General features: G+C 38.2%; 1 protein-coding gene across 1 annotated transcript; it reads right to left on the reverse strand.

The window, feature by feature from the left end:
* Positions 1 to 1,746: 1,746 nt before the first annotated feature.
* Positions 1,747 to 11,872, reverse strand: LOC144213382 (uncharacterized). Its single transcript, XM_077741815.1, has 2 exons — positions 10,753 to 11,872; positions 1,747 to 5,537 (listed from the first exon to the last, which is right to left on the reverse strand). Exons 1-2 carry the CDS (start codon positions 10,880 to 10,882, stop codon positions 4,009 to 4,011), a joined length of 1,659 nt encoding a protein of 552 aa, XP_077597941.1. The 5' UTR covers positions 10,883 to 11,872; the 3' UTR covers positions 1,747 to 4,008.
* Positions 11,873 to 12,204: the final 332 nt, after the last annotated feature.

Below are 12,204 nucleotides of genomic sequence, written 5' to 3' on the forward strand. Positions count from 1 at the left end.
AGAGAGTTTAATATCTAGATATCTACTGTTGACAGGGAGTTTACTGTTGAAACCAGCTCTCAAAATTGTAATCATGAGGGAGAGAGTGAGTTTAATATCTAAATATCTACTGTTGAAAGCATCTCTCAAAATTATAATCATGAGTTTAATATCTAAATAAGTAGTATACAAAATAATTTTCCAAACTTTAACACATCTGGATGCTTTTTACATTTCAGTCAATGCCTTTGGAGAAAAATTCAGGCATGTGGCCTACAAAATTGATACACTGACCCAATGAATAATTTACTCATAAAAAAAAATTACAGCGCTGGCGTTCGTCCCAAAGGAGGATGTCTTAGACGCATTAAGTGAATTGACTGTTTCAGTAGCCGTGGAAACAGATGAGGTCCTAGCACTTTCTCCTCTACTTTGAGACCATTTGGCTAGGTGCTATTTTAAGGGGAAGGCGACACCGTTCAGATTTTGCTATCCCCTTGTAGAATGTGAGAAAAGACATGCTGGGAATACCACGCACAAATAATGCAGTTGGAGGTCGGCACTGCGCATTTCAACGTAGAATGTCAGTCGCCCATCCAAATTTATGTCGTCTTATACACAAACTCAAATTAGAGCAGAATGACTGGGAAATAACAATACAACAGGCTTCATGTGGAATTATGCCCAGACACACCAAAAGAATTACGCAGCTGTTAAATAGTGGTTGAAAAAGCTCTCGGAGGACTATGGAAACCCAGATCGATTCGCAAACAAAGTAGAGTACCTACAAGCCATTGCATATAATTTGTAAGTTTTACTGGTTTTTAATAAAAACTCCTATCTGCGAATTCCCTTTTTTCATAATTTGTAAGTTAGTATTTGTAATTTTTGTATAGAATTTGTAAACATTTTTACTTGTAATTTTTCTACAGAATTTGTAAGTTTTACGGCTGGAATTTGTAAGTTATGAAGGCTCATTGGACGTCTATGACAGTCAATGGCAGCAGCCGACGTGTAAAATGAGAGCTCCAAGGATCATTGGGACATACAAAACCCACCACCACGTTAAGGTAACATTCGTTGCAGCGCAGAAAATAAAAGTGTCACAAAATGGTCATGCCAATGAAATGAAACAAAACATATTGAGCAATTGTGATTTTCCTCATTTATTTTACATTACATTATCAAACCGTTACCTGCCCTTTTGGGCAGTTGTCAAATTTTAATTAGCTCCCTGTAAAGAGTACTTGGCTGCCCAGGGCATTCAGAAAGTCGTTAATGTCACGCCCTTAATGGTTATACATAACTAAAAAGATTGAGTAAAGTTCACTGATAGTCTGTTCAACATCAAAATAAAAACAATTGACATTTGACTACATATGCCAACTCCCATGTCTAGTTAGTTGAGTGCAAATCAAATCAGTTTGGATATTTCTAAAAGTGTGATAGAACTACAAAATGAACCCAAAGTTTTAATAAAGTTTAAAAGAAGAAAACATTAAATGGATGTAGCGTACAAAGCTAATTGAAATTTTTGAAAAGACAAATGAAGTGAAAACAATTACTTTTGCTTTTCTCTAATTTTATCAACAAAAGCCCAAACATTACAAATGAGGGATTCTTGTCATTTTTGTCTGGTCCCTCACTTTAGACCAGTTTGCCTTGGATGACCCTACCAGAGGCACAATGTCCCAGACAACATGGCTCCAAGGATCATTGGGAATCTCCCAATGATCTTTGGAGCCACCACCACATTAAAGTGACTCTTTCCAGCGTCAACATGCTAAGTTGAAATAAGCATTTCCAATATATAATAATGTATAAACTTAAAGAAAGCGAAGCACATATATAATAAACCCAACAGGAAGTGTTGGGGTTATTCTGGATGCTATTATATATGTGCACATTATATGTATGTATGGAATCTTAACCATTATATTTATAAATGAAATATCAATTATTATATTTACAAATTAATGTGCTTACAAAGAAGACAGACGTTTACATTAAGAGGCTTCAAGGTCACTCTCCACGGCAGCTGGCTTCAAGCACTGTTGATGTTTTGATCTAATGGACACTTGCTTGTTTTAATTCTTATGCAGTTGTTTTTGAGTTCCGACCTTAATAGTTGTTTTGAATACCTGATATGCAATTGTTGTTGCAGTTGTTTTTTGACCTTAAGGTTAACGCTTATGCAATCGGATTGAATAGCTAACCTTGAAATTGTTTTGATTCGATGTCTTAAATGGGCAGGAGAGAATTAGGTCCTTTAGAATGATCTGGGGTGAGGACGAGGCAGGATTCTCACTTGCAAGATAACGCTGGAGATGTGCCTGATGCCTTCCTTGTATTGTTTTATATTATATTTAAATACAATTGTTAATGAACCTAACGGGAAGGTATTAAGAAATTAAAATATAATTAAAAAGGTAGTATAAAGAAATATTAAAATGTAAATAAAACAGGATAGAAAGGAAGAGCGTCTGGAGCTATTGCCACCGACGGCAGATTGAGCAGTGCCATCTGGGAAAAAAGACAGAATTAGGCAGAATACTATGGTGTACTCATCTCATTTTGTAAGATGCATTATTCTCATTAGGGTAGCAGGGGGTGCTGGAGCCAATCGCAGCTGTCTCCGTTCCAGAGGCGGGGGACAGTCTAAATCGGCGGACAGCCGATCGCAGGGCACAAGGAGACAGACAACCATGCACACTCACACTCATACCTAGGGGCAATTTAAAGTGCCAAATCAGCCTTTCATACATGTTTTTGGAATGTGAGAGAAAACTAGAGTACCCAAAAGATACCCACACAGGCCCAGTGAGAACATGCCAACTCTACGCTAACTCAACGCTAACCTTTCGCTCCACTGGGCTGCCTATTGTGCAAATTGAATTTAGAAATAAATACCGAACACTGATATGGAGAAAGATTTTATTTTTTGAAACCGGTACAAAGACAATGAGCAGTCAAAATCACAAATGGAACATGATTGATAATGATCCCATATACTTTGCTTTGTATTTTGTGCTTTGTAGTTCTGCGGCCTTTGCGACTGTATTGTCTAACTTGTAACTATGTGTAACTTTGCCTTTCCTGTAACTGTATTCTCACCCTCTTGCTACTGTCACAATGAAATTTCCCGAACACGGGACAAAAAGTTATCCAATCGAATCGATGCGGCCAAAAAAACAAAACAAAAAAACAACTTACATTCGTTGCAGTGCAGAAGATGAAAATGTGTCACAAAATGGTCACGCCAATGAAATGACACAAAACATATGAAGCAATTGTGATTGTCCTCATTTATTTTACATTACATAATGAAACCGTTACCTGCCCTTTTGGACAGTTGTCAAAATGTAATTAGCTGCCTGAAAAGAGTACTTGGCTGCCCTGAGCATTCGAAAAGTTGTTAATGTCGAGCCTTGAATGGTTCTACATAACTAAAAAGATTGAGTAAAGTACCCTGAAGGACTGTTCAACATAAAATGAAAACAATTTACATTTGACTAAATATACCAAACTGCTAGGTCTAGTTAGTTACGTGCAAATCAAATCAGTTTGGATATTTTTAAAAGTGTAATAGAACTACAAAATGAACCCAAAGTTATAGTAAAGTTCAAAAGAAGAAGAAAAAATAAACAGATGTAGCTTACCAAGCTAATTGAAAATGTTGAAAAGACAAATGAAATGAAAAAGAATAACTTGCGCTTTTTTTCTTTTTTTTTAATTCACAGCAGACAAATTTAATCAATAAGCCCAAACATTACACAAGAGGGATTCTTGTCATTTTTGTGAATTAACAGATTCAACAAATGTCCCCCACATTTGTGCCCTTTAAGTCTTTCCTTTTGAATAAATCCTTGAAAACTGAGCAGGAAAAAAAGTTTCCGACCAATGTGGTAATTCTGCAGCTATTCCTGTGATTGAACGCTGAACCACAAATGAAGCAAAAAAAAGGCTCTTCACTAGTCAGATTTGTTAAGTGTTTGTTTAAGGTTCGCCTTCTGTGAAAATGTTTGAACATTAACTGCCCATGAAAAAAGAATTCTCACCAGTGTGGGTTTTTGTGTGGCTTTTTAACTGGTCCTTCCGTGAAAAAGCCTGACCACAAACTGAGCACAAAAATGGTTTTTCACCAGTGTGGGTTCTTGTGTGTATTTTTAAAGATTTTTTTTCTGTGAAGCCTCTGCAACAAACTGAGCATGAAAAAGGTTTTTTACCAGTGTGAGTTGTTAAGTGGCATTTTAACTGGTGCTTGCGAGAGAAAGCCTGACCACAAACTGAGCACAAAAATGGTTTATCACCAGTGTGGGTTCTTGCGTGATTATTTAAGCTTCCCTTGTGTGTGAATGCTTGACCACAAACTGAGCATGGAAATGGTTTTTCACCTGTGTGGGTTCTTGTGTGGGTTTTTAAAACTTGCTTTTGAGAAAAGGCTTTACCACAAATTGAACAAGAAAATGGTTTTTCACCAGTGTGGGTTCTTGTGTGGGTTTTTAAGTGTTGCTTTTGAGAAAAGGCTTTCCCACAAATTGAGCAGGAAAATGATTTTTCACCAGTGTGGGTTCTTGTGTGGGATTTTAAGTGTTGCCTTTGAGAGAAAGTGTCACCACAAGCTGAGCACAAAAATGGTTTTTCACCCGTGTGTGTTCTCATGTGTCCTTTTAAGCGGGAGTTTAGAGAGAAAGTTTTATCACAAATTGAGCAAGAAAATGGGTTTTCTCCACTATGGGTTCTCATGTTAACTTTCAAGGATTTTGTTTCTTTGACGCTTTGGCCCCAAAGTGAGCTGGCCAACATTTTTTCACCAGTGTGAGTTCTTGTGTGCCTTTTTAATTTGGAATTGGTGCCAAATGTTTGGTCACAAAGCAGGCAAACAAAAACTTTTTCTCCAGTGTGGGTTATTACATGTTTTTTTAAGCTTCCCTTTCTTGTGAATGTTTGACCACAAACTGAGCATGAAAAGGGTTTCCAGCCAGTGTGGGTCATCAAATGTGTTTTTAAAATATACTTATTGCGAAATGTTTTTCCACACTGAGAGCATTTGAAGAGTTTGTTGCCATTGGGATATTTATTAAGACCTTCGTTGTCTTCGTCACAAAGCAAGTCGTCGCTATCGGATAAGGGAGCAATTAAATTTTCAGCTTGCCATCCTTTTGTTGCGCTGCTGCCGTGTGAAGGCTGCGCCCCTCTGCTGGCCATGCCCAGACCCTCACCAGTTGGCCACGTGACATCTTGCTCCTCTTTTCTGATTGGAGGTTGCTCTTCTCTCTTTAGCTGTCGAGGGGTCTCTGGCTCCTCCTCTTTAATTTGGGTCCATGTTGAGGTGTATGCAGGCTCTGCCCCTGTGCTAGCCCTGCCCAGATAATCTCTTTTGAAGGACTCACCAGATGACCAGGTGAGAGCTTCCTTTTTGATTAGACGTTGCTCGTCTCTCATTTTTTGTCGAGGGAAATCTGGCTCCTCCTCTTTAAATTCGGGGAGCTCAACATCCTCTTTGGCACCAGGAAACCCTGACTCCTGCTTATAAGGATCAATAAATGTTCTCAAACCTGCAAAGACACAAAGATAAATTATATATTTTATAAATTGTCTCTCTAACTAGAATTCTTTAGGTTGGACTGGGGGTGAGAGCAGCTTCGGTGTCTTTATCAATAACATGGGAACAATGTACATATATAGAATGAAGAAAGGAAACTTAGTCATTTATATCATCAGTGCTTATGCTGGAGCGATCTTTTAACCCTGTTACCATATTTTGCTGTTTAATATACCCCACATTTAACATACCCGTATGCATCAACGTTTTGCAGACTAAAACTACTTCCTGCTCAGGTTAAAACTACTTATTGCTCAGGTTAAAACTACTTACTGCAGAATAAAGTCTGACTTGGAATTTTAATGAAATTAACTATCTATAATTATGCCCCAATGAACACCATACTTATCTTGCAAAAGAAACTGAGTTGCCATTTAACTTACCTGGGTATATTAAACGGCAGGGGTATATAAATTGGCGCGCAAACGGGAGGCTCAAAAAGGCAAAAATCATTTAACATACCATGGTATATTAAATGGCAAAATACCATAACCATTGGTTTTGATTTGTTTAATAAAGGAACAATACATATGTTAGGTCTGAAAATACAACTTCAGGAGCAGGCTAAGAAAGAGTGAGATCAATTTAAATATAAAATAGGTTTATTACCAGACTGCAAAGAGGACAGTGAGAGTTCCTACAGTGGGGTCCTGTTCACTGCGATGTTACTGCAACTCTAGTCGAATGACCAGTGAGTGTGTCTTAAATACAGGCAAAACTGACAGTTGTCACTGGGACTTTGGACAGATAAGTTTCAGTCATTTGCAGGGCAAAAAGTAATTGATCAGTGTCGGACAGTTGAGTATTTGTGCTGAGATTTCAGCCCAATCACAAGACTAGGATTGATTATTCAGTCAGACAGTTGGGTGTTTATGCTGATATGTCAGCCATAAGGATGACTACGATGCTGTTATACTCACAAAAACTAAAATAATATGAACAAGCAATTGCAAAGAGACTTTGTCTTATCTTACAACATATTAATGAACATATACATATCCATGCTATTGAACATATAAATGCGTTGGGTTTATTCTGTAATACTATTATATAAGTGTGCATTTAATCATTTTTGTATGTAAGCTTCTTCAAATTGTCTGAAGAGAACCCGGGGTTGGATAACAAGTCACCGAGTCCTCGTGCCAAGGACTGTTGACCAGACATCTCTCCCAGTCCCGGGCTCCGAGGACTGTTTATCTGGGTTTGCAACGAAGAAGACGTGAATAACTCTTGATACCAGAGGATGGCTATTTATCACCTCTGGGAGCACTCGCATAGTGTTCCTACATCATGACGTCCTTTCTCGCTTCTTTATGGAATTGTTATGTCGAATGAAGGATTGTTTGTTCTTGCTTACGCAGTTGAATTAATCAGTAACCTTGCAATTGTTTTGATTTATGGCTTTAAAACTACGATAAATTACTGTTTGGGAGGATAATTCTGAGATGGAGACAAAGTTTGAATGTACCCTCACTTATAAGTCTACTCACCAAAATGCCTATTTAATTAAATGTCAATAATTGAATCAGAGGTCCGCCTGCAGTGTTTTAATAATTATATAAAAGGTAACATAGTAAGCAAAGTCGACAGGAGGCGGTCGATCAGGTTTTTTATTTTATTTTTGTGACTATTTTCATCGTATGCTTTTTTTTGGTGGGATAATCTCGTAGATTTACGTAGATAAATATCCAAGCATTATGGTAAATCCATTCAAAAAATCCCAGAAGAGTGGCAAGGCATTTGACTGCCGTATGCTGACGACACTTTTAACCTTCAAAAACACTCAATACTCAAAGAAACTGCATATTAGAGCTATACAGAGGAAATGCCTGGCGTGAATGACAACACAATGCTTGGAAAATGGACTGAAGCCATGGATCGAACACAATTTAACAGCTTTGCTAACGGGTTGCTAACGGATGACCAACATAGTAGTTAGGCAGGCAGCGTCGCGCGGGTCAGATGACGATTGGGAAAGAATTGTCGATGTCGATAGAACAGCGAGGAGAATCAAAGACTGGGTAGTGATGCATGTCACGAGTCACAATGGATTGTGAATGACTGGGCTCAAGTGTCGGCCAGCACTGTCATTTGCGATTTCGCAAAAGCTGGAATCAAGTTCCCTGAATACACAACTCTGACTTACAGTGGAGCTCTTTATATCAATCAGAGAGTAGCTTTTACCTCAATAAAGCATTACCAAACGTAGTTTTGATCGCACTGTCTTAAAAAAACCCACTAGTGGCTAGCCGAACACGCTAGCCGAGTGTCATGCGAGAGCCTTTTCCGAGTAAGCGCCCTATGTATTGACAAAAAATGAAAATATACCCGTAAATGTATTCACTTATTACCTATCTATTTATGCTTAAAATGCCATTCCTATTTCTGCATCCTCTTGATACAGTGACAACAAAACTCCCCGAATACGGGATGAATAAAGTTATCCAATCCTTTATGGGTGTGAAAATACGGTAGCCAAGGCATCATCTTTTAATCAGTAACTAATCTATTTTTTTATATTAATGACATTAAAATACAAATGGAAAAACAGAAAAAGATCTAATTACCAAAATATTTTAGAAAATTAAATATAGATTTAAAAAGTGGGAGAAAAACATTTGAGTTAAATTTTAATCTTTTTAAAAGGAAACGTTAAATATTCCCTTTTTTGGTTTTTCATTTCAGGAGAAGAATCTTTTTTTTTTTATTTGCATTCATGTAAAAACACAGAATAGCTGAATATCCATCCACAAAAAAAATGTATATGTATATGTGTGTATATGTATGTGTGTATATGTATATGTGTATATATGTGCGTGTGTGTGTGTATATGTGTGTGTATATGTATGTGTGTGTATATGTATGTGTGTGTATGTGTGTGTGTATGTGTGTGTGTGTATGTGTGTGTGTGTATGTGTGTGTGAGCGCGCATGTGCATATATATATATATATATATATATATATATATATATATATATATATATATATATATATATATATATATATATATATATATATATATATATATATATATATATATATATATATATATATATATATATATAATGTTTAATTTGTTTATTTTTTTACTACATTTTTAAAACTGTTAAAACATTAGATTTGTTTTTTATTTAAAAATAATTGTTTCTTATTTTTTTCTAAAATTGAGGGTAAAATATTTTTTTTAAACTTTTTTTTATAATCTGCACAGTACTTTCACGGGCTGCACCAAGCACTTGTGGTGGGTCCGATTTCGTCCCTGGGTTGTTGCTTTAACACCAGTGTTTGAACGCTCTTGTTGTTTAGTGCATCTACATGTTCTTTTTTTTAAATTTAAATTTATTGAATTGAATGGTTGTTTGTTTCAATGTGCCCTGCGATTGGCTGGCCACCAATTCGGCCTCTGGCCCAAAGTCAGCTGGGATGGGCTCCAGATCCCCTGCGACCAGTGGCGGGTCGTCAGGGGCTTCAAGGCCTTCTATGCTGGCCCAAGAAATATCTGATTCATATATTAAATTTTGTCCATCAATATGCCAGGGTCAGAAATCTGCCTCAAAGCCTTCACAATCAGTTCAACAGGCTTTTTTTGCATTAAATAAGCGTCAATGAGACTGTTGCTTTGACCAATCAGAATTCGATTTGATACCTCATTGCCTTCTCGCAGTCGCAGGGAAACGTCATAACTTTCACCAACTGTGATTGGCTAGTAGATGGACCAAAGCCAAAGTGAGCCAGCCAGACAACTCCACCCACAATGGCCGACGGAGGAAAACAAATGGATTTGTTTGCAGATTTGCTTATTAAGCCATTTTTCAGACTAACTTTTCCAGAAAAAAAATGGACGTCATTAAGAAAGGGCGGTCAAATCCGAAGCTAGCAAGCCTGTTACAGCCGGGAAAAAGGTGCGTCCACCAATTTCCGTTCACCAACTACGAGAGAGAGAGAGAGAGAGCTACCAAACTGTATTTGGAGCGAGCTGCACAAGAAAATATATTGTTGTGTTGATTTAAAGCCATTTTCAAGACAGACTCATCATTACCTTCGATGGCGATGAAAAAGAAGGAAGAAAGAAAGGAGAATGGATAGTGTACAGTGAAAAAGGATTTTTGGTGAGTAAAATATGGCTATATTCCTCAATAATATTTCAATTGTGGGCCTGGTTCTGATATCTGAAAAGCTCCAGCGCTTGTATTTAATCACTAAACGACGTCCATCGCTGTCTTTTCCCGGGGAAATCACCCCCCGGGCTGGTTGTAATGTCTCAAAAGCTCAAATATTTGTATTCAATCAATAAATGCTGCTAGGAAGTCGATTTTACCCCATTTTAGTGCATTTTTTTTTTTTTTTTGCCATTTCGCGTTAGGATGTATGTGGACGTTTCAACGTTCATTGCTGTCTTTTCCCGGGGAAATCATCCCGGTTCTGAGATCTGAAAAGCTCCAGGATTTGTATTTAATAAATAAATGGTGTTTTCGGCTGGATCTTACCCCATTTTCGGGCAATGTTTGCCCGTACGCCATTGACGTTCATCGCTGTCTTTTCCCGGGAATATCACCCCCTTGGCCCGGTTGTAATGTCTGAAAAGCTCCAGTCTTTGTATTTAATCATTAAATGCTGCTAGGAAGTAGATTTTACCCCATTTTTGTGCATTTATTTATTAATTTTATTTGTCACAGCTGTAGCTGCAGTAGGTTTCATAGCCATGAAATAGTTTTTGAGGGTTGGAGTGATTCGCTACGAGAAAATTCACGCACCGCCATTGCCTGCGACTCTACTGAGGATAAAGCAAGCGGTTCAGAAAATAAGATGAGAATTTAGTGCACGTAAGTAAGTGTTACGTCACTCAAGCATTTAGAAAAATGTAGGGGTAGTCGCAAGAAATATTATCTCATGCCTCTGCGGTGTGGTGTTGGAGGGCGTATTTTCGTGCTTTGTGAAACCACGAAAAATACAATGTTTAGGATAAGATTCAATAAAAGGAAAGCTGCCGTTTTCTGGCGTTGTTTAAGCAGAAACACACGTTGAGAGGGTTCTTTCCGTCCTATCGATGTTATATTTATATATTAATAGAATTTATCACAACATTCTTCGAATGGTGCAAGTGCGAATTCATGAAAAATGGCGTACACGTCAATTGGAAACCTTTATGGAAATAAAAGTGAACCCACCTTCTGGTCTATGGAGAATAGCTTTCTCGTGCGTTATTTCGCAAACTGTCGAGTCCTGTCGAGGTGAAGTCTCCTGTTCGACGTCAGAAACTTCCTCCTGGAACTTTGCCGGTTTTGTTCTTGCGGACATTTCCACACGTGAGTTCTGATGGATGTGCCTTTTATAGCTGCTAGCTAGGCTAAGCTAAAGTAAGATACTAAGCTTCAAATAAGTTCTTCGACGACTTGAAGACGTGTTCCTTACCCAGATGCTAGCTAGGCTAAGCTAAAGTAGGGGTAAAGCATAAATGAGCTCTGAGACGATTTGAAGACTTGTTCTTTTGCCCGATGTTAGCTAGGCTAAGCTAGAGCAAGGGGCAAAGCTTTAACAAGTTCAAAGACTACTTGAACTAGGTTATGCTAGAGCATTTCTGATCGAATCCGATTCGAGCAAATGGAGCAGAAGTGTGTCGAAACAGTCCAATATAAATTAACCATTAAATACCCAGGACTGGCTACGTGTTACGTATTCAAATTTATACTTTCACTTGTCTATAATATTTCTGACTTGACTCACACTGATCATGTATAGTATCTTGTTTTTTTATTATTAATCAAATCATGTATCTCTCATCCTTGAGGAAATTACGTTAGTCGCGCATGCGCAGTAACGATTGGTTGGATCCCGACAGCGGTACCTATCGGGCGAGGACTGCCTTTAACTTACTATATGCTTTTCTTTCCTCGGTTTTAAGATCTACTTTTTTAATCTCCCCTTGACCAGTGAAATGTATCCGAAATTTTAGGGCATACCGGGAACACGTCTTTTGGGAGGAAGTTTAAACTTCACGGCTTGTTTGGCTAAGCCTAGCCCAGTGCTTCTCAATTATTTTCTGTTAGGCCCCCCTAGCAAGAAGGAAACTATTTTCTTTTACTATGCATTTTACTTAGTGGGACTTCTGGCATTCCCTGCCTTGAACAATCCTCTTCAAATCTGGCTTGTATTCCGTTGTTGCCACTCGAAGCAATTCTTTCACATGGGTGTCAGTCAGAACAGATCGATGCTTTGATTTCACGTGTTTCAGGGTAGAAAATACAGACTCGCAGACGTATGTTGACCCAAACATTGACAGTATCTTAAGCGCAGCCCGTTTGACATTGGGGTATTTTTCCATTGGCACACTTTTCCAGAACTCAATGGTCCCTTCTCTTAAAGCAGGTTTCAGTTGATCCTCCTCACGAAGATCGATCATCTCCAACTCAGCCGCAGCCTCATCTGTGACCAGCGTAATCTGTGGCCTTTTCAGTTGTAGATCACGGAACCGGGCCACAAAGCTTTCGTGCAGGTTTTCAACCAGTGTTGCATATCTGGCTCTTTGCTTATTCAAGGCGGCGTTAGTGGCTTTTAGCAGAGTGGGGAAATGCGTTAAATCTCCCTTTTGAATATGCGCCTTGAACAGCTTCAGTTTGTTG

The sequence above is a fragment of the Stigmatopora nigra genome, chromosome 20 (assembly GCF_051989575.1).
Source record: "Stigmatopora nigra isolate UIUO_SnigA chromosome 20, RoL_Snig_1.1, whole genome shotgun sequence".
Taxonomy (NCBI): Eukaryota; Metazoa; Chordata; class Actinopteri; order Syngnathiformes; family Syngnathidae; genus Stigmatopora; species Stigmatopora nigra.

What these genes read in the sequence shown, in the direction of transcription:
- LOC144213382 (XM_077741815.1), bottom strand. Translation starts at nt 10,882, where the DNA reads ATGTCCGCAAGAACAAAACCGGCAAAGTTCCAGGAGGAAGTTTCTGAC. An exon ending in TATTCTCCATAGACCAGAAG is followed by an intron (nt 5,538 to 10,752) that starts GTGGGTTCACTT and finishes GTGTCTTTGCAG; the next exon opens with GTTTGAGAACATTTATTGAT.